This window comes from Etheostoma spectabile, chromosome 12, assembly GCF_008692095.1.
Source record: "Etheostoma spectabile isolate EspeVRDwgs_2016 chromosome 12, UIUC_Espe_1.0, whole genome shotgun sequence".
NCBI lineage: Eukaryota > Metazoa > Chordata > Actinopteri > Perciformes > Percidae > Etheostoma > Etheostoma spectabile.
The window spans coordinates 19,528,552-19,555,384 of NC_045744.1; the positions used below are offsets into that span (position 1 = coordinate 19,528,552).

The 26,833-nt window shown below is 41.4% G+C and overlaps 3 protein-coding genes across 4 annotated transcripts in view; 1 reads left to right on the forward strand and 2 right to left on the reverse strand.

Annotated features, from left to right (window-relative positions):
* LOC116698651 (neuropilin and tolloid-like protein 1) overlaps positions 1 to 358 on the reverse strand; it is a 31,170-nt gene extending 30,812 nt beyond the window's left edge. For both annotated transcript variants that reach the window (XR_004334270.1, XM_032530693.1), the window contains exon 1: positions 27 to 358. Coding sequence is in view for 1 of the 2 variants with exons in the window: in XM_032530693.1 (XP_032386584.1) it covers positions 27 to 54 (28 nt within the window). In the remaining variant the exon portion in view is untranslated. The remainder of the gene's footprint in view (positions 1 to 26) is intronic.
* Positions 359 to 5,663: 5,305 nt separating this feature from the next.
* On the reverse strand, positions 5,664 to 7,907 carry LOC116698654 (uncharacterized). The gene is made up of 3 exons (XM_032530696.1): positions 7,681 to 7,907; positions 6,346 to 6,669; positions 5,664 to 6,253 (listed from the first exon to the last, which is right to left on the reverse strand). The coding sequence occupies exons 1-3, from the start codon at positions 7,815 to 7,817 to the stop codon at positions 5,773 to 5,775; spliced, it is 942 nt and encodes a 313-aa protein (XP_032386587.1). The 5' UTR covers positions 7,818 to 7,907; the 3' UTR covers positions 5,664 to 5,772.
* Positions 7,908 to 11,412: 3,505 nt separating this feature from the next.
* LOC116698653 (cysteine-rich secretory protein LCCL domain-containing 1) lies at positions 11,413 to 25,524 on the forward strand. Its single transcript, XM_032530695.1, has 15 exons — positions 11,413 to 11,681; positions 12,302 to 12,609; positions 16,405 to 16,523; positions 17,625 to 17,757; positions 18,288 to 18,403; positions 19,399 to 19,499; positions 19,833 to 20,000; positions 20,116 to 20,176; positions 20,706 to 20,772; positions 20,892 to 21,022; positions 21,485 to 21,528; positions 21,636 to 21,708; positions 22,095 to 22,164; positions 23,189 to 23,322; positions 23,770 to 25,524. The coding sequence occupies exons 2-15, from the start codon at positions 12,343 to 12,345 to the stop codon at positions 23,819 to 23,821; spliced, it is 1,536 nt and encodes a 511-aa protein (XP_032386586.1). The 5' UTR covers positions 11,413 to 11,681; positions 12,302 to 12,342; the 3' UTR covers positions 23,822 to 25,524.
* The last annotated feature ends 1,309 nt before the right edge of the window (positions 25,525 to 26,833 follow it).

A 26,833-nucleotide genomic window follows, 5' to 3' on the forward strand; every position in this document is an offset into this window, starting at 1 on the left:
AAACATGTTCAAAGCAGTAAACTTACCGAGGGGCAGCAGAAGTTTGTGCACCATTTCTGTTCCCTGAGGATGAGTAGCTCCGTCTCAAATATTGCCATTAAATAGTCTTCACCAAACGTCCCTTTATTGGGGAAAATGTCCTTCAGCCCATCAGTTTCTCAAAAAATGAGCCAAATCCGAGAGCAAGGAGTTCGACATCCCCATCCAGCTCTCTGTCTGTCTCCCCGAGAGCTCAAAGGATTACTCTGCCGTCCGCCACAAACCTTCACAATTTTTACTCCACCTTCAGGCTGCATTAATCCTCTCCGAAGAGATACGGTCATTGACAAAGCTTCACCCGTTTAAACTGGGCCGAGGCAACTGACAACTGCCTCAGTGTGTGTGTGTGTGTGTGTATGTATGTGTGTGTGTGTGTGTGTGCGTGTGTGTGTGTGTGTGTGTGTGTGTGTGTGTGTATTAGTGCCGAAGATCCCCCTCCAGAGGTAACATAATTAGCAACTACAGCAGCTGCAATTGCTTAACATTTGTTATTTTATTAAAGCAGTTAAAATGATTCATTTACACATTTTGTGTCCAAGAATGCATTTAATCCATTAGAAGTGCATGGACAGTGGTTGGGATCCAGTGGTGGGAAAAATAATCAGGTTCTTAACGGTGAGTTAAACTTGCACAATGGAAACAAGAACTGTACATGCCTCTTGCATTCATGTTTGATATGTTCCTAATCTTGCCGAATCATGTTGACATAAACACTGACATTTTGACTAACTGGCTGAAAGTTGCAACGAGAACAAAATGTGTCCTTAAACTAAAAAATAGAAAAAATTCTACCATGTACAAACATGCAGTAAAATAGTTTCCATGTTTATTACAGAGCTGGAACACACTCCTAACTTTATATTACATGTGACATAATTGAATGTCTTTATTTTATGTTATGTATTACTTTTAAATGTGGCAGGTAATTTAGACACGCGCCCGGAGGCACATTATGCAATAATTTGGCTAGGTGCCTAATGTTTGCTGGGAAAGAGCAAAGGTGTAGCAACTGTATGCACAACTTGGTGCTGTCAATAATGCTAACCCAACAGTGATGGACGTGAGCTCGAGCCCAACAAACATATCGACCATTCACTTCTAGTGTGACTTCAGGACAAATTACTGGAAGGAAAGTGAAGGGTTCCCCTAACTCACCTGTGACTGAGTTTGTATTACAATTGTTTTTTTGATTACGAAATGACACCAGTCACAACTGAAGCCACATGTGCAAAACTCTAACTACATAGTTAGACTACATAGTTAGATAGTGTAACTATTTCTTCATGAAGAGCAGTTTTGAATGCTCCCTGTATTTCTGTGCACAGTCCCTGCTGGTTGCTTGGCTGTCACGGCCCGGTCTGTGACCTCTGGATTTTCCTGTGTGTTCTGTTTGTTTTTCCTGTCTGTGTTTTTCCTGTGTCTCCTCCCCTGTGTGTGTGGTGTGGTGCGTGTGTACTCATCAGTGGAGGCGTGTCTCTACAAGCTTAACCAGGCACACCTGAAACCCATTCACAATCAAGCACAGTACAAGAAACCCGCCTCTTTTCTCACTTATCGCCAGATTGTTTGTGCTCACCATGTGGGAAACGCCTCACGCCTCACGCCTCACGCCTCACGCCTCACGCCTCACGCCTCACGCCTCACGCCTCACGCCTCACGCCTTGTGCGCCACCGTCTAATTCTCCAGTGAAGAACTTTACTTTGGCTCTTTCTTGTACTCCGCTGAATCTAACTTCACTTGTGTGTCTCTCGTCTGCAGCACCTGTCAAAGCTTGCCTGTAAACTGATCGACTGCCGTTACCTGCCGCAAATCAGTTAGAGCCGGAACAGTTAGACTTACTTCTGCCAGTGAAGTAATGTTCACAGCATGTAGGCCTATCTCTCTGTAAAACTGCAAGTTATCCTTTACACGTTATTGCATGTGAATTATGGGTTTCACTCTTTTGGCAAGATGTGTGTTACCTTCCACTTTCTTGTGTTTTGTATTTTAAAAATTCGGTCAATTACTGAGGACTATGGTCAACTGCTCCTCAGGTCTCTGCAGGGTAAATCCAGACAGCTAGCTAGACTATTTGTCCAATCTGAGTTTCCTGTTGCACAACTAAAACAACTTTTGAACGTAAACGTTCCACCAAATCATGTTCCTTCTAGAGGCTGTGTTGCAGCAGCACCGTGCCTCTGTCCGGCACTTAGCACCGTTCATGAGGATTGCGATTTGTTTAAAGAAATGCCAATAAACCAGAGCACGGTTTTCTCCCATCCTGGAATGTTGAGTGGACTAGCCAGACCCTCCACCGCAGCACTGTGGAGGAGGGTCCGGCAGAGTATACTCTATTAACTTAGACTTAGACTTAGACTTAGACTTCTCTTTATTGATCCTTTTGGGATGACTCCCGCAAGGAAATTGAAAATTCCAGCACCAGTTTTAGCAAGAAAGAACAAATTAAAAAATAGATTAAAAAAGAAAAGAAAAGACAGTATAAAGACAACAAAATAACAATAATGATAATAACAACAATAAGAACATTTGTCAAATAAAACAAACAAAAGACCATAAATTATTATTAAAGTGTCAGTGTTGAGTCCAGTATTGAAGTGATAAAGTGATAAAGTGACTAGGTGTGCGTGTATGTATGTATGTATGTGTACTGTGTGTATGTATGTATGTATGTGTACTGTGTATGCATGTATGCATGTATGTATATATGTATGTATATATGTATGTATGTATGTATGTATTGTCCTCTGCCCTATTTCCTCCTCCCCCCTAGTGAGGAGTTGTAGAGTCTGATCGCATGAGGGACAAAGGAGTCCTTGAGTCTGTTGGTCCGGCACTTGGGAAGGAGCAGCCTTCCACTGAACCGGCTCCTCTGGGTGCTGATGACGGTGTGCAGGGGGTGGCTGGAATTTTCAGTAATGTCCAGCAGTTTGTCCAATGTCCTCCTCTCTGCCACCGTCACCAGTGAGTCCAGCTTCATGCCGACCACAGAGCCGGCCCGCCTGATCAGTTTGTCCAGCCTGTGGGTGTCCTTCTTTGATATGCTGCCCCCCCAGCACACCACAGTGTAGAAGAGGACACTGGTGACCACAGACTGGTAGAACATCCACAGCAGTTTGCTGCAGATTTAAAGGAGCGCAGCCTCCTCAGGAAGTACAGCCGCTCTGTGTCTTCCTGTACAGGTGGCTGCTGTTTGTTGTCCAGTCCAGTTTGTTGTCCAGCCACAGCCCGAGGTATTTTGTATGATTGGACTGCCTCCACCTCAACTCCCTCCAACAGGACTGGTTGCGGTTTTGGTCTGGACCTCCCAAAATCAACGACCAGCTCCTTTGTTTTAGAGGTGTGAGCTGTAGGCAGTTAGTGCGACACCAGAGAGCAAAGTCCCCCACCAGACTCCGATACTCCTCCTCCCTGTCACCGCTGATACACCCAACGATGGCTGTGTCATCTGCGTACTTCTGTATGTGACACAGCTCGAGTTGTAACAGAAGTCCGAGGTGTACAGGGTGAAGAGAAGAGGGCCAGCACTGTGCCCTGGGGGGCTCCAGTGCTGCTGACCAACAGTGTCAGACATGATGTCCTTCAGCCTGACGTACTGTGGCCTGTCGGTGAGGTAGTCTCTGATCCAGTCTACCAGATAGGGGTCCACTCCCATCCTGATCAGTTGTCCTGGAGTATAGGGGGCCGATGGTATTAAAGGCACTGGAGAAGTCCAGAAGAGGACCCTCACTGTGCCATTCCCCTTATCCAGATGGAGTGGACCCGGTGTAACAGGTAGAGGATGGCGTCCTCCACACCAACATCTGGCTGGTACGCAAACTGCAGAAGGTCCTGGGCGTGCTGTACCTGGGGTCTGAGGAGGCTGAGGAAGAGCCGCTCCAACGTCTTCATCAGGTGTGAAGTGAGCGCCACCGGTCGGAAGTCATTCAGCTCGCTGGGCCTGTTCTTCTTGGGAACCGGAACGATGCAGGATGTCTTCCAAAGGGTGGGCACTCTCCTAGCTGCAGGCTAAGGTTGAAAGATCCGTTGGAGCGGCTCCCCCCAGTTCTGCTGCGCAGGTCTTCAGCAGTCTCGGACACACTTTATCCGGGCCTGCTGTTTCCTGGGCCGGAGCTTCCTCAGCTGCTCTCTGACCTGGTCCGTGGTGATGTGGGGCGGGGATTGTATTGAGGAGGAGGAGGGGGTATTATTGTGGTGCTGGGGGGGAGGTGTGTAGACTGGGATGTGGTGGTGTCAGGGGGGAGGTGTGTGGAGGGAAGGGAACATTGCTGGGGTGAGGGTGGGGGCAGGGGGGGCAAGGCTGGTTAAACCTGTTGAAAAAGTTATTCAGCTCCTTGGCCCTCTCCATTGTCCCCCCTGTTGTTCTGGTCTTTGTGTTGTGACCTGTGATGGTCCTCACACCTTCCCAGACCTCCCTCATGTTGTTTCCCTTAGCTTCTGCTCCACCTTCCTCCTGTAGCTGTCCTTAGCTTCCCTCACACAATGTTTCACCTCCCGCTGTGCTGCCTTCATGGCTTCCCTGTCCCTGCTCCTGAAGGCAGCCTTCTTCTTGTTGAGGACAGCCTTGACCTCCTGTGTTACCCATGGCTTGTTGTTAGGGTAACATCGGACGGTCTTGATAGGGGAGACCACGTCTGCACAAAAGTTCAGGTAGTCCGTCAGACAGTGTGTCATCCCCTCTATGTCCTCACCATGCGGGTCGATCAGCACATCCCAGTCTGTGGTGTTGAAACAGTCTCTCAGGGCACTTTCCATCTCAGGGGACCACCTCCTGCTGTTGCGAGTTGTCACCGGCTGTTTTTGGACCAGGGGGGTGTACAGTGGCTGTAGATGAACCAGGTTGTGATCAGACTTCCCCAGTGGGGGGAGGGGAGTCGCTCTGTATGCATCCCTCACATTAGCATACAGGAGATCAATTGTCCTGTTGTTTCTGGTCGGACAGTCTACAACCTGGTGAAAAACAGCCAAAGTAGAGTCCAAAGTAGCATGGTTAAAGTCCCCAGAGATGATCATGAAGGCCTCAGGGTGCTGTGTCTGCAGCGCTGCTGTGACGGAGTGAATCTTCTCACAGGCAGCGGCTGCGTCCGCTCTCGGGGGGATGTAAACACAGAGAGTTACCACATGGCTAAACTCCCTGGGTAAATAATATTAATAATAAATAATAATAATTAATAATAATTAATAATATTTCAAACTAAAGAAAAATTGGAACCAAAATATAGATTTCCATTATTTATTTCTCCTGACATCTCTTTTTTTGTGTATTATCAACAAAGGATAGAGGGGCACAACTTCACATGTCAATATCTTGACACATTTAAAAGAGTGCTGGCATAAAGAACGTACATTTTGGAAATTGGACAAAGAGGGGCAAAAAATCACAAGATTCTTTACAGTTTCAACTAACAAGCCAGCAGGTTAACAGGTAAGAAATAACAGCAGTACATCAGATAACATTAAGACTATATGACTGATCACATTCTGACCCCTTTGTTCTATATGTTGCCTGTTCATCCCTCCATTATGACCATGCATAGTTTATCAACAGCTAATCTAGCTATATGTATTCCACTAGTTTCATGTTCCACTTTATATATTGTCTCTTAATTTTGGTCACTTTCTCTTATGTTTTCTTTTGAACATAAACTTTAAGTAATTTTCTTTCTAGCTGTAAATTCCCCCGCTGTGGGGCTAATGTGGAATTATTCTATGGAATATTGGACAGTGAACTACTCTTACTCTACCCATTTTTTGAGTGCATGGGCCTTCAGATCAAAATGTTCTCTGTGAGCAACTATTGAATCAGGATTTGCATATCCACTTTGGGCGGGGAGGAACAGGACATCTGCCATAACTAGCTTGGCAACATGCTGCAGCCATGTCTGCGATGGATGTCCACTCTTTGGCGTGCAGCTTTCAAAAGCTTCTTGGGTACGTTTGTCAGATTTTTTTACTTTAGCCAAAAATTCTTTGTCAGCAGCCTTTAGGTCACAGTTGAGATTCCAGATAATATCAGCTGTAGGGAACTCATTGGAGTTGATGTCCAACAGATTACCTGTAAAATTTGTTATGCGGCTGAGGTGAAGGGATAAACTGAATGCAATATATTGTTCCATAAACACATTGACTGCTGTGGTGTCGTCTTTTGTCGCCATTGTGTGGTTTTCTACCAATTTGTCCCAAGATTCGTGATCGATTACCAACTGCTTGTGGTACCTTGGTGAGACAAACAGAAAATAAAAATAAACAAGCTGACACAGAGCACACACATTCAATAGGGCACATGTAATACACATTATAGCACCTACTTCTCTGACTCCTCTATCATCCTGGTAGGGTTGTTTGCAATGTGGGGTATCAGCCTCAGGTACTCACTGACTGTGTAGACATGAGCTGGGTAGTACCCTCTCAGGTTTTTGACAAATAAGCCTGGAATAGGACCTGAGTCTGACACCCACTCTCCCCTGACCTGTCTGGCAAGAGTGTCAAACAGCACAGCCAGGGACAGGGCCACCACCCCCACCCCGCCAAGAGTGACCTTGCCGTCCCTGCCAAAAGTGGTCCTCAGGCCCTGGGTGAAGTCCTCCAGCTGCTTGGGGGTCAGGGAGGACTGCACTGCCATGTAGTGGTTCCTCAGATGAAGTGAAGAGTTGATGGACAGCACGTTGATTAAAAGAGGATTGGGGCTGTAGTTTGGGAAAGGGCAGATGTCTTGAGCAACAGTGGCCAGGAGGGCTGCATCCTCAGGAGGGCAATGCATGTTCCCCATCTTGATATTATCTTGTCAGTTAAAGGAGATTTGATGAGAATGGTTTCTGCTCGCAGAAAAATACTCAACAAGAGAACAGTGCCTGTGAGTGTCTGACAGGCTGTCCCTGAACAGGACTGATATAGTCAAAGTTGGGTCCTGACGTCATGTTTGGCTGATTCCCTCAATGTGGGAGTGTCTGTGCATTTCTTTTGCACTAACCATTCATCATCTTGCCAAAGCATATTGACAGGAACATTGAACCATTGACTAACTGGCTGAAAAGTGCAAAACCAAAACTATTGATATGTTCAAAATGTGTGCTTAATTTGAAAATCCCAAAATCCAACAGTACACAACCTGCAGTGCAGTAGTCTACATATTTAATAGGGAGATAGAACACACTCTTAACTTTACATTTATTTTTGTTATATGAACTCATTTTATTTATCTATTTAATGTTATGTATTACTTTCAAATGTGGCAGGTAACTCGGAAATCAACCCAGAGACACATTGAGCAGTTATTTGGCCAGGTGCATAATGTTTACCGGGAAAGAGCAAAGGTGTAGCAACTGTATGCACAACCTTGCTTTGTCAATAACGCTTACCCAACAGTGATGGGGGCATTTGATTTAGCCCAGCAAACATAATGACAGTTTACTTTTAATGTGACTTCAGGACAATTTACTGGAGGCCACATGAAAGATTGCCCTAATTTACCTGTGATTGAGTTTGTATTAATTGCATGTTAAATTAAACAGCTGTCCTAAAAATGTTCCAAAAAGTCCAACATTTTGTGAACTATTTTGATTTAATTAAATTCAATTTTATTTATAGAATCATGTGTGATGTGATGAACAGTGTCAATAACAGTCTCAATAAAGACCTGGTTCCTCAGGTGAAGTGAAGAGTTGATGGACAGCACGTTGATGAAAAGAGGATTGGGGCTGTAGTTTGGGAAAGGGCAGATGTCTTGAGCAACAGAGGCCAGGAGGGCTGCATCCTCAGGAGGGCAATGCATGTTCCCCATCTTGATATTAACTTGTCAGTTAAAGGAGATTTGATGAGAATGGTTTCTGCTCGAAGAAAAATACTCAACAAGAGAACAGTGCCTGTGTGTGTCTGACAGGCTGTCCCTGAACAGGACTGATATAGTCAAAGTTGGGTCCTGACGTCAAGTTTGGCTGATTCCCTCAATGTGGGAGTGTCTGTGCATTTCTTTTGCACTAACCATTCATCATCTTGCCAAAGCATATTGACAGGAGCATTGAACCATTGACTAACTGGCTGAAAGGTGCAAAACAAAAACTATTGATATGTTCAAAATGTGTGCTTAATTTGAAAATCCCAAAATCCAACAGTACACAACCTGCAGTGCAGTAGTCTACATATTTAATATGGAGATAGAACACACTCTTAACTTTACATTTATTTTTGTTATATGAACTCATTTTATTTATCTATTTAATGTTATGTATTACTTTCAAATGTGGCAGGTAACTCGGAAATCAACCCAGAGACACATTGAGCAGTTATTTGGCCAGGTGCATAATGTTTACCGGGAAAGAGCAAAGGTGTAGCAACTGTATGCACAACCTTGCTTTGTCAATAACGCTTTCCCATCAGTGATGGGGGCATTTGATTTAGCCCAGCAAACATAATGACAGTTTACTTTTAATGTGACTTCAGGACAATTTACTGGAGGCCACATGAAAGATTGCCCTAATTTACCTGTGATTGAGTTTGTATTAACTGCATGTTAAATTAAACAGCTGTCCTAAAAAATGTTCCAAAAAGTCCAACATTTTGTGAACCAATTTGATTTAATTAAATTCAATTTTATTTATAGTATCATGTGTGATGTGATGAACAGTGTCAATAACAGTCTCAATAAAGATATTGGAAGAGTGACTGAAAAAATGTAGTAGTATTAGTTCATGTTATGGCAGGGCACTGCAGGGCGTTACAGTATGTAGTGTGGCACAGCAGGGCATAGCAGGACGCAGCAGGACACAGCAGAACCCAGCAGGGCACCGCAGAACGTAGCAGGTTGTACTGCAACAGAACCACGGCGACAGCTGCAACCAAGATCTTGGTGCCATCCTAATCTACAAGAATTCACATTCTTATAGAGAGTTTGATCAGAAGATTAATACCACTCTGGTGTCTGTATGCTAACTATAAATAAAAAGCTACATTCTGCAGCTGATTAACCTATGTTAAGACTGTAACAGGCTTAGCATGAGGACTATAGCAGGGGACACAGCTAACCTGGCTCTGTCCAAGAACCTCTGGAGCTCACATACTAACATGTAAGGTGTAATCCGTGCACACAAAGAAATATTAAAACAACTATGTGTGGTTTTACATGATTGAGTTTCATAGTGTAGCTATTTCTTCATGAAGAACAGTTTTCAGTCGTCCCAGGCTCTGCCTGGTTGCCTGGCAAACTTAAAACAGTTAAAGACTTACTTACTGCCAGTGAAAAAATAGTGACAGCATGTAGGCCTATCTCCCTGTAAAACTGCAAGTTATCCTTCATACATTATTGCATGTTTAGGGATTATACCAATGTTAAATACTTTTTTTGTCAATGGAGTCGGGTGGCTTTGATGAGAGCATAGAACGGCTTCAGTTTCCCGAGCGTTAACTTAGGTTGTCTGTCTGCAAGGTAAAGCGGTAAAAATATCCTAATTCTAGCTTGCACAGTAACAGATATTGAATAATGGGGTGTCTGATAGCTCTGCTCCAACATCCCTGATGCACTGACTCAAGTGAACATGCTGAAGTGGTTGCCTGAAAATCTCTAATTTATCCAAGAGGGGGCAGCAGATCCTTGTAGAAGAGATCAAAAAAAAATTGTGGTCTTTATTAGTAATGTTGAAAATATCTATAAATTAGACTATATAGTCACCAAAGCATATCAGTGTTATATAGCACTTAAGTGAATACATTAATTAGCTGATTTTCAACTAAGTGGAATAAGGATGAAACTGGCGACTGTCTGCACATATGTATAAGGCTGTCCCAACTAAAATTATTAATACCAATTTTGCAAAAAAGTATATTTCCTAGTCACATGTTCTCACTTGTGAGGATTTTCTTTTTTTCAATGATAGATAAGGATCAATGATAGATTAGTTTCTCTAAGAGTCCTCTAAGAGTTCAAATATACTGCATATTCACAAGTAGGCCCAGTGATAATTTTGGTAAATTAGTGGACTTCATGTTGTCGGGTTGAAATGTGCCATCTCTGCGGCAGGCCAGGCCATAAACCTACATGTGAATGTCTTGTTCATATACATTATTTATTATCATTTTCCCTCATGTTACATTACCTCCACTTGCCTGGGCATACTCTGCATGGCTTATGCTGGGGCTTGTTGCATCCACGCATATTAAAGCGGCACAGTCCTTACAAACATTTAAATCACTGCTTAAGACGCACCTGTTTGCTGTGGCTTTTAACCCTCGTTAACCTGGGTTGTGATGTTTTAAAGTGTTGTTTGTCTCCCTGTAATGTATTTTGGTTGGAGTGATTTTTACACTTGTTATTTATGTATTTGACATTGACCCTGTTCAGCACTTTGGTCAACTGTTGTTGTTTTTAAATGTGCTATAGAAATAAAATTGACATTGACATTGACATGTTTCATCCCTGTGTTTGTTGGCTGTTATGTTCATTGTTCTATATATTTCTATTCACTTTGCTTGCCTTTGTGCCTCAATGGGAATTTACAGTTAAAAAAAAGTTTCCTTTTGCTGATGGACAGTTAGAACAGAGCATGTTGGAGTGGAGGAAGCAGTGAGAGAGAGCACTCACACACACACACACACACACACACACACACACACAAATACACTCACACACACAACAGCCTACAAACATAGAGTATGTAAAGGTAGATGAATCAGTGCTTTGTGGTTGTGTCACAGGGGAATAGTAGCCACCCTGCTGGCTGCTTCAGCTACTGGCTGCTGCCAGTCTCCCACACAGCAAAGGACCTGGTGTGATCTCAGACAGGTTCAGCCCTCAAGGAAAAGGAATACAACACTTACAGATGCTCATGAATGGAGAGTAATGCATTTGTGCAAATTATTATTACAATACAATAACCATTCTCTTCTTTTTTTGCTAGGGCATTGTACAAATATGACTGCAAACTGTGTTCCTGTACAATAAATACTGTACAGTAAGAAATAACTACTAGTGATGCATTAAGAGACATGTCATAACTGCAAGCTGACTTCTTAATTCTTAAAAATTCTTATACGTATTGTGGTTTTTCACTAGGGGGCCTTATACACGGTATTTTAAGTCTGTAGCCTACTTTCTGCTGCCAATAATTCTTTTTGACCGTGTCTTCCTGTCAAACAAAAAACCTGGAAAAAGCAAAATGAGCAATATTTGTAACAGGAGTGGGCTGCTCTAATAACATCCACAAGTTTACCTTCACGTCACTTCTAGTGCGATCAGGTACCTCCTCAAATAGATCAACCCAGGAGCTCTAAGGGGTGTGTGTGTGTGTGTGTGTGTGTGTGTGTGTGTTAGGTGGGGGTGCGGTTAAGGGGGAGCAAGTGGGTTTTTGGAGGCGTGGTCCTCTGCGTTGCTATGAACAAATTTGGCATATAAACGCAAAATGAGCAGCGGTCCCATGCAACCAGTAGCACACAGAGCCAGCTGAGGAATTCACCAGGTACCCATAGACGTTTTTGAGCTCTCTGACTCTCTTCCAGCTTGGATGTACCGACTGCCTGCTCTCATTCTGTGAGATGGATGGAGTTAAAGGCTCCATGGATTGGAAACCTGTCACTCTGCAATAATCTCGAGGTTTTCTGGCATCTGGAATATTGCACCTTGGAGGTGTTTTGATCAATTTGGCAGAATTTAAAGGTAAACTTGCATGATAAATTACTGCATTATAAACAACTGTTGTTATTTAGGTGATTTATGTGTGTGTGTCTTTGTTACTCACTCAAGTGAGCTTATCACTTTATCAAAGTATTCCTAGAATCATTTTAATAAGCTATTCTCTATAATTCTCTATTATTATCAATAATAACTAGTCTTGTTTAAAACATCAATGGAGTATTTTAGTTCTTGAAAGGATATTCAAAGGAAATATCAAGACAATAATTATAATTTAATCTGTTTTTGTATTCTTTTTAAATGACGTTGCATGCCTCCTTCCAGTGCATGCTAGCACACATACAGTACAGTAACTCACACATATGCATTAAATCTTGTGCTCAGTTTACACTGGTACTACTGTGTGTGCTGATGCAGTGACCTGCAGATGCACTCAGACTGCCTTGGAGTCTGGAGCAGTTCTATTTTGTAAAAAGTGCCAAATAATGAGCTAATAATGAGCTGTGCAGTGGTGCAACATCACATATCAAACAGCTGCATGGGAATTGTGCACTCACGCGCAGGGAGTGAACAGTCTGAAAGGACAAAGCTGAAATTGAAATTCAAGCTATTCTACTAAAACATGCACTCTCTCTGTTTTGCAGACATCAAAAAGACTTCATTCAGCAGCAGTATTTCCTCCATCATGAAGAGGCCTCTTCCTTTCACGGGCTGGGTAAGAGCAGCAAGCTTGTTCCTATGTTTGACTCAGACCGCCCTGGCAATGGTCCTCACCAACTCCTCACGACTTGAGTCCATCCTGGACAAATACAGGGAAAAGGATGAGGAGTGGTGGAGGGCCCGGTCGAGAGGGAAGAGGGCCATCAGCGAAGGAGACATGCACCTCATCCTGGACTTGCACAACAAGCTACGGGGTCAGGTCTACCCTCCTGCTTCCAACATGGAGTACATGGTAGGTGCTGGGGACACAGCTGTCTCTCTAATACTAGGTCAATTTTACCACACTGGAATACACATTATCGATTGAAAGAATTCAACTCTGCACATAGTACATTTCTGTTTTTAATTTAAATTAATAAACACCACAAACAACAGTATTAGTTCAATAAAGAGTCAAAATTACATTTGGAGTATCAGGAGAACTGATGCTAGTCTTGCATTGCAAGCCCTATCTCCAGCTCCCTGCAGAGTAATGTCTCACTACTTCACACAAACATTCTGGGATAAGAGAAAAAAACAACAACCTGGGTTGTGTGCATTTCTTAAAGCCAATTACAATAGTCTTGGGCGGCCCTAATTCCTGACACAGCAGCGGTGGCTCTGCAAAATGGTCTCGGGAAGGAACTTGTTTTGGTGAAATACATGCACCCGACAAAAGAAAACACCAAATACAATTTTTAAAATAAGTGAACTGTTTACACAATACATTAACGTGAGCTATTTAAATTAGCTGGACACTTGCTCTTACCAGTGTATTGCCGTGTGATCGTCCACAGCAATCCCCACCAATCGATCCAAAAATGTCCAAGTTGGATAGTTAATGCAGTAAAGATAATCTTTGTAAATCTTTACAATCATTTCTTAAAGTCAGGCCTGCCTTGTTGCATGATCCAAATTTTCTTCAAAACTTGCCATTTTCATCGTTTAGCTTGCTAGCTCAAAGTTTGTTGTTGTTTCCCCGAAGCGATCGGAGTTTGAAAACGGCACAGAGAGCGGAATGAGATGGACATCATCTGTTGCAAGGCGGTCCTGCATGCTACCTAAGTTTAGGCTAACGTTTGGGAGCTCTGTCCTGGTCCTATTGGTTATAGGGAGGTTACCTGAAATGGCCTTACATTTTTCATGCCCAATGTCATGTAGTCATCAAGTGCATATTTGAGATCATTTTGCGGGATTCTTATTACAATGAATCTGGAAACTTTCAAAAGTCCGCTTGAGACAATTGTTTAAACTCATTTAAGGGGTTAAATTAACTCAGCTAATGTTAGCTTGATTAACTAGCTAGCTGATAAAATCTGCCAGCAACAGTCATCAATTCAACTGACACAATCGACGGTCACAAGGTAAAAATTGATAAGCTGCTTTGTCTTCCTGTATATAACCAAGAACCCTCTATTAAAAAAATGTGTAATTGTAAACTGCATTTGTACCATTCTATAATGGAAAGCTTCATTGTATAGTCAATCTGGTCAAATCATGGAGGATTGACACCAAAATAAATGGACTGTTCTTATACAGCGCTTTTCTAGTCTCAACAACTACTAAAAGCACTTCTCTATAGTACAGGAACCATTCACACGCATTCATACACTGTGGCTGAGGTTGCCGTACAAGGTGCCACCTGCTCATCAGATAAACCCTCACACACATTTATCAAACCACCAAACCTTCTGATTGGCAGGCGACCATGCTATCACTGAGCCACAGCCAAAGTAATAAGTCTTTCTCTCAGGAAAGCACTCTACCGACTCTGCAGTTCTGCCAGCTCAAGACAACTGAATGAATGAGATCTGCAATCCAAAGTCACCATCTGGCAAGCTGTAGCACCTACCTCCTGCTTGTCGGCCCTCGCTGACCCTGGCACCTATCCAGCTTTCACCCCCGCAGTGTTGTCCTGCCCTCTACCTCAACCATTCTGCCCTCCCTCCTTCCCTTCCTGCCCCGCATCTCCCAACTCTAATACTCCATTCCTCCTCCCGCTGACTCTCTTTCTCCCTGTCTTTTTTGCATTCTTGATCTACAGCCTCACAAACTTTCCCTCAGGCTTTTTTTTCACCCTTCTCCACTTTCACGCTCTGCCTTCCCTCCTCTATCCCCATCCATCGCAGCTCACTCAAACCCCGGCCGAGGCCGATGTTATCTTTTGTTTGATCCTCCATGCATCTCATTTTGGGTGCCACGGCAGTGAATCTATTTAAAACATGCCGAGCTTTACCATTTGAAGTGCGGTACACTGTAGTGTAAATGTGTGTTATGTACACTAACCATGTGTTTCTTTAGCAAAGGATACTATTACTGATGATAATGATGTGGTAGGCCGGGGACTGATGAGGACCAAGTATTTGGTTTGCAGATTGCAGGATTCGGAGGCCTAAAGGGCTGAACTTTCATCGCAGCTCTGACTACAAAAGCCAGTCAGCAAATGCCTTTAAAGCACTGTTGCGTCCGTTAATCTAAAGCACGTCACTTCTTGCCCAGCAGATTTTCCTGAGAAATAGAGACCTCTTTAAAATCTTCCCACAATAACAACCACCAATACGGCTGAATTACAAGCATTTACGTGAAGCAAATTTGTGTACTTTACATTCACAAATCAATGGATGGCTTCTTGTTTTATTGAGCATTCACCCTCAATGCAAGTGCAATCTTGCACTTAGTTTTGTAGCACAGGTGGCCCTGCTGTATTTTGGGAAGTTAATGCTCTTTGGAATGCAAAAGGAGATTGGAAGTTGTTATCGTGACTTTTCCCTGAAAGCTGGTGAGCAGGCCATCTACCTCACTGCTGGATAATTAAGAGTGAAGAATAACAAGAATACGGAAAGAATAATGAGCTGGCAACCTCCTGCAACCTTGCAGGAGGTTAGAGCAGAAAATCACCTCAGTGTTGATATCTCAGCCACAAGGTGGATTGTGGCCAAAGAAGTAAAGTCAAAACATCTTCAATCAGACCTGAACAGTAAGCAGCAGCACAGTGAATGGGCAACAGTTTGCACAGTGTGTTAGCCTCACCAAACATGTGGAACACATTATGGTGGTCAATCAGAGCAGTTACAACTCCACACTTAAGTATTATCCTATTTGACGTGTGATGGCTGTTATGCAACCAAACAGTACGCTAGCAGCAGAGCACACTGCACCTATTCTTCTCCCTCCCCAACAAAGTCAACAGTAAATTAACTTCGCCGCAGCATTTGAATTGCTCAATCCTATACCCTTGGTCTGCTTTCTTGTATTGTTGAAAACTGTTTTCAGGTATTTCTGCTTGCTTTAGATTCATTTGTGTCAGGTTTTCACAGTAAAGATGGAATCAAGCCCCTATACAGAGACGAATTGCTTTCGTTTGTCAGCTTTTTCTCTCTCAGCGTGTGTTATGACACCAAAAACTTTCTGGGAACAAGCTATGAAACAACCACATTGAATAGTAGCACAAAGCTGCAAGTTGATGTGGTGGTGGTGATTCCTCACTGTTTCCCTTCTCCCTCATGTGTGTGTCTGTGTGTATCAGAGAGTATGTGTGTGCTTAATGGAGAGGCCTAGTTTTGACTATACTGTGTTAAATTTGCGAGAGACATGCGTAAAGCCACTGTACTTCAAAGTAAAGAAGGTTCATCTTACAGGTTCACTTTGCCTCAAGTATGGTCTAATTTACTCAAAGAGGATAATGAGATTTTTGAAAAACGTAATGAGTAGCAATTCAAGCCGCAACTATGGAAAGTGGCAGGCCACTTAGTCCACTTAAATCGTGCAAGTTATCTACAGTGGAGTTTCATATGTGCAGACATCTGTCGGTGGCAAAGCTGCCATAGACTCAAAAACTCATTGAGTTTAACCTGGAGCGCAAGAGAAACCTGATACTACAAAACCTAATGCTTTAGCCACCAGCTGAAAAAAATAAATAAATAAAAAGCTATAGCTTCCTACTTTCAGGGTTGACCTTTTATCACTTTTCTATTTCCAGAGGCAAACTTTTTAACCAAGTCCATGTATTGTTCTATCTGTGTGTGTGTGTGTTTTGTCTGCTCCCCAGGTTTGGGATTATGAGTTAGAGAGGAGTGCAGAGCACTGGGCATATACCTGCCGATGGGAGCATGGGCCGAGCCATATGTTGACACAAATAGGACAAAACCTTGGAGCGCACTGGGGCAGGTGTGTATATAGCCGAACAAAGAAGTGGAGGGAACTGTGTTTTATACAACTGTAATATGATACAAATAATTGTGGTTTTTTTTACAATATGCTCCATCCTTTTGTGTGATACCCAATACATTTTCACCACAAAGCTGTCTTTTCTTAAAGGGATGGTTCGGAGTGATTTCACCCAAGGGTCCTTTGCACCATGACTTTGAGCCAAACACAGCAGACCCTTGGTCGAACATAGGGCAAGTTAGCGCTCTCAGCTGAATGGCTTACTGCAGGTGCTAACGGAACCAAATATGTATCTCAAAATAAACCCCACTAATAATGCCCGGAATGGTACCAAACTACTAGCTAGCTCTCCGATTCACCTCCATTAGCCATTGCTCCTCATTTGTGTATTCAGGCTTGAATAGGTACGGGTGACCTTCAAAATTGAGCCACTCATCGTCGCGTTCGACTAAGACCTCAAACTCTGCCATTTCGTTGATCTCTTCTTCTGTTCTCTCGTTTCTTGCTACTACTTTACCGGTAGTCTCTTCCGACAATAGATGTCATGCTCTGTGTGGAATCTGAGCACGACATCTGGTGCTGAAAGAGCCTACTTGTAAAGTAGTGAAGAAGGAGCAAGAAGTGAGACAACAGAAGAGGAGATAAGGCGTAACCAGGGAAGCGTGTTAATGCCCAGATGTCAAAAATGTCTGATGTGTAAACGGGCAATTAATAAGGGAAGCGCTTTTTCCTTTACTGGTCCATGGTAAGATTTCTATTGTTTAGCCTCAGCTGAAGTGCCTTGCTCATGGAAACTTCGATGATGTAGTTTAGCTCCTTTAGCATGTTCTCATGAACCAATTCAACAAGTCAAATCGTTCAAAATGGATGCTGATGGCTCCTCCAAATGACAACGGCATGGAACACACCAAAAAAACTCGAGACCAGCCGGCGGTCTCCTAATTTTGTAGGACATCTCATGTTTTGGCTCAACACATGGCACATAAGCATTTCCAATAAATTAGACAAGATTGCATTCATACACATGACTTCAACATATTTATTATGTTTTGTGATGAGATTATGAAAGGATACAGTATAATACCTTTTGTGTGACTTTAGGGACCGCCCCCCTACCTACCATGTCCAGGCCTGGTATGATGAGGTGAGGCACTACAGTTATCCCTACTCACAGGAGTGTAACCCACACTGCCCATTCAGATGTTCCGGACCTGTTTGTACGCACTACACTCAGGTAAGGGCTTCATATCTCCATGGGTTAACAAAGCCTTCAGGATCATTTTAGGCTTTAACGTAAAAAAAAAGTACAATAATTTGTGATGTTTAAAAAATTAATAATTCAAATTTATTAGCGAACAGTAATGGCCCTGCATACCTACAAAGGTGTTTTTTAGTTACTGAGGCTGACTAGACGTCTAAGAAGAGAAGTAAAAAGGAGTAAAAAACACTTTGTGGAGGATTGTTAATGACTTTAAAAAAAAGGAACATGATTTATTTTCTTATTAGATCAATTTAAGAATGCAGTTTTGTTAAATAGGAACATCATTTTTTGGAAGACAGTGTTGATTTGACTAACAAGGCCCTTCTAACAAGTTATAAAAGTTTATCGTTATTACCTTTTGCCATTATTGCATGAAATGACCCATAATCCTGGTACTGGAAAATGTGAATAGTAACACTTGATGAATGCTTTCTTTTGAAAATTCAGCTACAAGCTCCAACAAATGGATCACTGAACTCATTGAAGTATTTTTTAATTTTCAGCTGGTGTGGGCGACTAGCAATCGTATTGGCTGTGCCATCAATGTGTGCTACAACATGAACGTTTGGGGAATGATCTGGGCTAAAGCTGTCTATCTGGTCTGCAACTACTCTCCACCGTACGTGTCGCCTTGTTTCAATGCCATGAGATACAACTTCCTCAAAATGTCAGAGATCAAAACTAAATTCATAAATCTAGTTATCTCAGCATCATTTTTTTTACTGTGTAATGACTCCAAACAAGAGATATAAACAAGATATGAACTGAATCAAAGTCTGTTTACAGGTGTTGCATATGTGGAAAGACTTGTATATATGTGGCTATGTCTAATAAATGATCTCAAGTGAAGTCACGTTAGTCAACTTGGTCTTGAAACAACAAGTGTAGGAGCTAGAATGAGGGCAGACCTCAGTAGGTGTAGCCCCTTTTAGCATTTAGCGTTGGGCTTCGTTTGGATTTAAACAATTTTGAACAATTCCAAATCTTCGTTTTGATCGCGGTTCTTATCGATTCTCGATTCTGATTCGTTGAGGGGTGGAATTGAAACGGTCACATGCTTATTTCACAAATAAGAAGAACATTTTGTTTTGATTCAGTGGTGGTTTGCAGTTTTATCGTGCTCTTTTTTGTTTTAGAGCGCCACTTACTGTGCTCCATGGATTCAACACAACAAGTGCCTGGCTGCTACGGAAACCAAAACTTGCGCATGTCAAATTTGGAACCGATGATCAGATTTGAAACCAAATCTACCAAACGATTCCACTGGAACCGCAATTTTTAAAATGATTCCAAGTAGGAATCGGTTCTCAATGCCCAATTCTACTTGCATTCTCACACTCACAGGTGTAGGCACCAGTTTTTGAACATTGAAGAAGAATATGCTCTTTTTTAACTTGAGGCCAAAAATGTAACATGAGTATAAATGCTAAATTCCGTTAATGAATGAAGTTTCTAAAACACAAATATTTCCAGTAGTTTTGCTGTACTCATAATAATACACATCAATCTCTTGCTTATTAAAAAAACATTCAAATAAATGGATACTATATAATGATACATACAGTATATCGTTTTTCAACTACGACAAAATCCCTTTCATAATTTCTTTTTCAGGGGCAACTGGTGGGGTCATGCTCCTTACAAATATGGAACCCCCTGTTCTGCCTGTCCAGCTAGCTATGGTGGAGGCTGCAGGGACAATCTTTGCTACAAAGGTGGGTACGGGACAGAGTTGGGGTTTTTCTGCTGCCATGGTTTATCTCCTTACATACAGTACCTTTGTACCTGTCCAGAATTGTTATAAATAGTTTTACCAAAAGAAAATGGGTTGCAGTGCGTTTTAATAGTTCACAAAATTTGACTACACCATGAATATTTTCCCTCACTGTCCTGCCTGATTTTGCCATGGCAAGATTGTTTTGTATGTGCCCAGTGCAGCATTTTAACACGTAAAAAATAGTAATTTTGAGATATATGTACACCTTGAATCAATGTAAGACGAAAATGACACACACAACACAATGAGAATCTGGTATCCGTGTTTACAGACGGGGGTGTTGACAGGCGTCCCGCTCCTGAGATTGAGGAGACCAACTACATTGAACCTGAAGCGGAACCAGTGAGGGACAGGGAGCCCCAACCCAGGGCCCAGACGCCAAACCCTTCACCCAATGACAACCTTGAGAGAAACCAGGTTATCAGCACAGAGCAGATGTGTAAGGACTGTTCCCACATTACTACATCTCTCTGAATGGTGCAGTCGCGAGAGTAGACATTATTACTTGCATTAGAATGAGGTTGTGAAAGGCTCTTGTTTGTTTGTAATGTTAGGTCAACAGGTCGACTGTGAGACTAAGCTGAGAGACCAGTGCAAGGGGACAACCTGTAACAGGTAAATGCTAAAGAAGATGGTGACACACTGCAACAGACGGGTGTCAAAGGCGCTGAACACCCGCACAGCTGTTTTTAGTTATTCTGGCTGACTGGACCTTTTCCCAGGACGGTGTCGGTGTGTTTTGATTGATTGATTTACATCTTCCTGAGCCTCCTGTTAGCTTTGTTGCACCTTTTAGGGCAGAACAAATGATAGCTTCATCATTCTTATTGGTGGATGAAATTTGTGATTTCGGCCACCTTCAACCTGAGCAGAGGTCTGAAATGCCAGAATAAGTTAAATCATCTGTGTGGGTGTTCGGAGACTTTAATAATACTATGTATGCAAATTCTGGGAAACATTTGATGTGCCAAGATAGTTGGTAACTATCAGTTCATACTGAAATAACATCATTAATTATTATCAGATAGAACAAAGAAATATTCCTTATATTAGTATCTTTGTGCTATCTATGCATGTAGCATGTGCTTATGTGAAAAGCAACATAACAGTGGCGAGATGTGTTCACTGTTATTCCTGCCCATAGATATGAGTGTCCACCTGGCTGTCTTGACACGCCGGGAAAAGTTGTTGGGACTGGCTATTATGACATGGTGAGTGATCAAAAGAGTTTTCCAATGTTTGACATTTATCTATGTATCCATGGAAGATTCATGTTTATTTGAAGCTACACTTGGCTGTGTACATTAACAGTTGTGCATGTCTACTGCAGCAATCCAGTGTGTGTGGCGCTGGGTTACACTCTGGTGTTATTGACAATGATGGGGGATGGCTGGATGTGACCCGACTGGGCAGAAAACAACAATTCACCAAGTCATACAAGAATGGTATTCAATCAATTGGGTATGAATCAGTTTCTGCATTTAGTCTTTATTTAAAAGATGAAAAGGGATTTATAAGATATGATAAGATAGACTTTTTTAATCCCACACTGGGGAAATTTCCTTGCTGCAGCAGGTCAAAAGAAAAATTCCCACAAAACACAAAACACAAATATGCATTAAATACACATAGGAAAAAAATTTACTAAATATATTATAAGAAATAGAAAAAAAATTAGATATATAATAATAATAGTCATATTTACGCTATAGACACCCTAATATAAACAGACAGTATATACACACAGATGTACACATGAGTAAGGTGCGGATGAATGTAAATGGCATATTGCACAATAGGAGGTGACTCGGAGTAATACAGTACAGTCTGTACATGTACTCCCTTTATAGGGGCTGTTCAACTTATGATGCATGGATATGCAGCACAGATCATAACTTCATGCAGTTTTCTTTAAATCCACAGGAAGAACAGGAGTGCAAATTCCTTCAAAGTAGAGACGGTGCCTGGTAAGGAGCATGCAATCATTTTTCACTTTGAGGACACAGATACAGTAACATGTTATCAGCATACAGACACACTGTAGGGTTATTTTGCTGTGCTTTTTTTCTCCCAGTCAAGGCTGTAACATGTGATACCGCCGTTGCACTGTTCTGCCCTTTCAAGAAACCTGTACGACACTGTCCCAGGTAACATTGTGCTTTTATTCACTTAGGAGGTTAAACACATCTCACCATTTGAATTAAACAAAATAGGTTAAGCCAATGAGTTACTTTTTTTTCTGAGTAATAGAGGTTAGCTATTAGGCCTTTTCAACATCATCAGTGAAGGAGAACTACCATTTACCAATGTTTATATTATATCTTGACAAAGGTTACCTACTTTGCCATTTATAGTTTTCTTCCATTTGCAATCCTATAGGGTGTAGTTCTTTGTCTAAATTGTGTGTTACTCAACCAGTTTGATTATTTCAGCCTCCAAATAGCTCTGCCTTAAGGACAGTAAGAACATAGAGTAGTTTCAGTGTATGCACTGAAAATACATGACCTGAAGTGAGCTCTGTTTTTTCCTTTAGGTTGTATTGTCCCAGGAACTGTCTGCGCGACAGTCAAGCCCGAGTGATTGGGACAAAATACTATTCAGATGTAAGTTGTTGCATTATTGTCATAAACTGACTATAACGTTCTTTCATTGATTTATTGGAAACACTAGACTTTTTTTCACAGCAGACATTCTGAAATGACACTAGTGTGTCTGAAATGACACACTATAAATGACTTGCCATAGCCAGTAAAGCAAAGATACAATTAACAACGTTAATGATGGCTTTTTCAAATGCTAAATATGGATTATCCAGCACTTGAAATAAGCCATCATCAGTTTCATCAGTCGCACATGCCAAATCAACTTGCGCAATAACTTTAAACACTTAAACCTAAATTAAATCTAACATTGATTACTGTTATTAGCTACAATTATTTTTCTTTCATGACATGTTTAAATTGTATTGGCCCACATTATCCTTTATTGCACTGAAAACCCTGAACCCTGAAATATAGAATGCAGCCATTATTGAGATCATTATTTATTATATGTTTTGGGAAACAACCAGTTAAGGCCCGATTATAGTTTAACCCATATCCCTTCCTCAAATAGGCGTCATCTCCCCTCTGTTTGTTATTACACAACATGTCAAGGGACCATTTTGATGATTTTATGATGATGATAATATTGGCAGCATTCACCCAAGGGGGTTGCCAAAAAAAAAAATGGAGTGGAATGGTGTTACATTCAGATCTTCATTTGTAAATCAGGATGTCCTGAAACACATAAAGTGTGCTGTTCCGGTGGTTCAGGGGGAGAGAAAAAGTCACAAACACATTAAAAATCAACAGAGCCTGGAGCACATTGGACAAGGCTAAGTGTCAGCTGCTAAAAGTAAACTGTCTAACAACTTTACAATCTTCACTTAAAATCAGCAGGTAGAGGGTTTGCCGCTTTTCTCTCGTTGAGGGGGTGGGGTGTCGGGAACACCAACCTCATTACTCTGGGGGGGTCACGACTTGAAAAGGTTACGAACCACTGCTCTAGAGAACAGGGAACATTATTCTTAGGTGTTTTCTTCTTATATGAATCATTTGACGTTACTAACAACCTCTTTCCCCCCAGAAATCCAGTATCTGCCGAGCAGCCATTCATGCCGGAGTGATCCAGAATGAGTCAGGGGGCTACCTCGATGTGATGCCGGTGGACAAAAGGCAGCAGTACAGTGGCAGTTACCAGAATGGCATCACCTCAGCGAGGTTTGGTTAAAAAAAAATTACCTATGTACAGTGTAGAGGAAGAAATGTGCATGGGAAAGTTGAGTTGGACTTTGGAGTTCAAATAGTTTTTTGTAATTGTGTTGGGGTGGCAGTAGGGCCTTGGCTTGGAAACCGGAGGGTCGCCGGCTCGAGCCGCTGTGTGGACTGGCGTGTGTTTATTTCAGGCCTGTGTGTAATGTGTGTAATAACTAATAACCACAGTGAAATAATGTAATTTTCCCTGCAGGATTAATAAAGTGTGTCTTAATTACCTTAGTCAGTGTGATGAGCATATTTCAATTACTAGTAATTATTAGAATTATTAATAAGAATGCATATTTAATAATTATTATTAGAATGCATCTTTACATCAAAACATGTCATTACTGTTAAAGCAACACACACATTTACCACATCTCTGTTCTCTCCCTGCACTTCTTCTTTCAGCCTACTGAACCCTACAGGTGGAAAAGCCTTCAGAGTGTTTGCAGTCATCTGAAAAACCACTCTCAAAGGACAGCGTACCGTCGAACAAGCCCACATCACATCCAGCAAACCCAGTCATTATCATCTTACAACATGTAATTACATCCATTCCTTCAGTAAATAATTCATCTTCTGGCACTAAAAGTGTAACATGGCTTTACTCAAGGCTTCACGTCTATGTTTGGTCATGAGTGAAACAGCGTCCAGTAATTTGTTTGTTTGGTGAATGATGATCCTGGATGTCTTTTGCCTTACGGCATTCCTAAATGTCTGCTGACCATAATAATCACTCCCATGCATCATGCTGACATGATAACAGGACTTAATGTTTTTTAATACTTAAAGTTGAATATACACCACCAGATTTAGCGCCAATCAAAATGCCTCCAACAATTTCAAAACGTGAAGGTTAAAATGTAACATCATAGCTTTTACCAAACTAATTTTAGATGGAGTATGCCTTAATTCCATGTCGACATACCCTATAATGGCGCCGTCGTTCACACAATCATAAAATCTGTGGGAACAAGATTAGACTACTGTTCAGTCAGATCATCCCTGCTGACATTAACTAACTGGGTGTTTGATGCCATCACACTTGCCCAAAACACCAATATTATATTTTCCTATGGAAGACCAAACCAGGCAAATTATTGAGTAAAATTACAAATAAATTGATATAATAACCCACTGGCTATGACTGGTGATCGGCTAAGCCTCTGGTGGGCAACAGCCAGTATCTCTGGTGTTCAGGTGTAACCAGCGGATATAATGGATTTTCAGACTTCTCCTGCTGTGCGCTGGTCATTGTTTAAAGTGAAATAAACGAAAAAAATATACGTATTGAAAAAATAATAAAAAGCTAAATCGTGGTCAGAATATAGGTGTTCGGCCTCTTTTTCGCTCCACACAGACTGTTTACCTGCATGCAACCAGAGTCTGCTCGAGCGTGATTGGTCAGTACTACTCAGACTACTAACGGAAACCACAATGCTTCTAATACCAAAATCTTGCATTCATATCTGTTATAAAGATGTTCAAAATATGCTGTTATAGAAATGAATAAGGGTTTAGCAAGCTGTTGAAGTCAATTCATGTGGAGAGCAGCAACATGTGTGTTGGGAATGACTGATGTGGCTTTATTTCAGACTTTGCTTATTGAAGATAGATTTATGTCATACTTTTGTTAAACTATTAAATATAATAAATCAGGCCATGCACACAGGGACAGTTTAAATGCTTTTTAATTTTCAAGTCTGGTTTGGGCCTTCATATATCACTTCTTTCCATCACAGTGGTAACATATACAGTACATTATAGCATATAACAATGCAAGTGGTAAAATACAGATTGTAAATTTTTGTACATAATAATGTTGTAAATAATATTTAACACTTTGATATGAAATGCTTGCTACTGTTGCCTTTTTTCATTAATATTTTCTCATTGCCAGCCACACGGAGAGCAAAATAAGTATAAGCAAATGCTAAAACAGATTCTGCATGCAAAACATATATATGTCACTCAAGCTTTTATTTTTATAAAAGAAAAACAATAATTCTAATACATTCATATGTTTGTAAATATAATGTATGTAACAAATTGTTGTATTTTATACGGCATTTCCCAGCTTTTGTTTATAGATTTATATAAATGGACCCTGGCTGGCCAGGAATGTGCATGGTAAACTCACAATAAAAAATGCTTGGATAAAATCAAAAGTTTTTGTTGTTGTTGTAATTTCTTATTGTTTTAAAGTGTCAGAGTTATAAAAATCGATAAACTATATTCTCTCTCACAGGATATCTCAGAAAATACTAAATCTAAATTCTGCACACCCCAAGTTACAGGCTCGACTCTGCTCTTCAGTTTACATTGTATTATATTACACTTGTTTTCACTTTTTGCGGACATATGGTTACAGACATGTGGTTGTGTGGCCACACTAATTTAATATTAGTCCCTTCAGCATCCAGATAGTCTGAGAAATCCGAGAATTAACGTTTCAACAACGGCTCAAATTCGGCTGCGGATCAAACCTTCAAGTGTAAATTTTTGTCTTGAAAGCGTTGGGTGTTTCTAGGAACAGTTGGGAACACAGAAAGAGAAAGCTGCTTGTTTCAGGTCCGGGGAAGAGGAGATCTTATCTACAAGTTGGCAAAATAGTTGTCAGTTCAGTCAAAACAGCAGATGTGTCATTACAGTTTATGTCCTGTCAATCCAATTTACCATTTCAATTTCATTAATGCTGTACCCAAATGCCTGAAATAATACCGCTCAGTTCAGGAATGCTTATTTTGGATTTAAGATTCACAACATTTGGCCTTCTAGGAATCAAAAAAGGCCTTGAGCAATGTCATAGTTCCAAGTGTCCAATGAGAAAAATAAGCAAGTTCAACACCATCCGCCTGACCTGGACTTAAAGGTTTGATCTTTTATTTTAAACCTTCTACTTTTACATCAACCAACATGATACTTCAAGGCATCACCACATTTGTGTGTGTTCCTTCAGTGTTTTTTATCACTTCTCATTTTTCAGTTGAATCCAGGTGAAGAGCTTTAACCAATATTAAAGTGCTCAGTACCACTGGCTGTGCCAGCGGCTGTGCAGACAAAGACCCGCTGTGTGTTTTGCTGATCTCAACTTCCCAGGAAGCATTTCCGTTCCTTCATCTGGACGGGCACAGATGTGGTTAGGCTCCAGCTAAAAAAAACAACAGTCACCCCTTCACACACATAATGAGCCACACACACTCATGGAGGAGTGCACACATGTGCATTGGACACACATCCACATGAGCCACATACACAAAAACGTGCTCACTGTTACTAAATTAAGGCGATTAGGAATAGTATGAAAGATCACACCAAAATAAACAATTTCCTTTTGTAGCTATTGATTTTTGTTATATTTTATGTTAATATTAAAAATCTTTGACCATTAAGATACACAATTACTACACATATAAGATACACAATTGTGAAAATTTTACCAATAATCTTCGAAAGAAGCATGTGGAAACAG

Excerpts from the sequence above, each read along its gene's own strand:
- LOC116698654 (XM_032530696.1), bottom strand. The coding sequence starts at position 7,817 with ATGGGGAACATGCATTGCCCTCCTGAGGATGCAGCCCTCCTGGCCTCT. Across the intron at positions 6,670-7,680 it reads AACTCTTCACTTCACCTGAG|GAACCACTACATGGCAGTGC; the intron begins GAACCAGGTCTT and ends ACTTCATCTGAG. Across the intron at positions 6,254-6,345 it reads ATGATAGAGGAGTCAGAGAA|GTACCACAAGCAGTTGGTAA; the intron begins GTAGGTGCTATA and ends TGTCTCACCAAG.
- LOC116698653 (XM_032530695.1), top strand. The coding sequence starts at position 12,343 with ATGAAGAGGCCTCTTCCTTTCACGGGCTGGGTAAGAGCAGCAAGCTTG. Across the intron at positions 16,524-17,624 it reads CTTGGAGCGCACTGGGGCAG|GGACCGCCCCCCTACCTACC; the intron begins GTGTGTATATAG and ends GTGTGACTTTAG. Across the intron at positions 21,709-22,094 it reads CCTGTACGACACTGTCCCAG|GTTGTATTGTCCCAGGAACT; the intron begins GTAACATTGTGC and ends TTTTTCCTTTAG.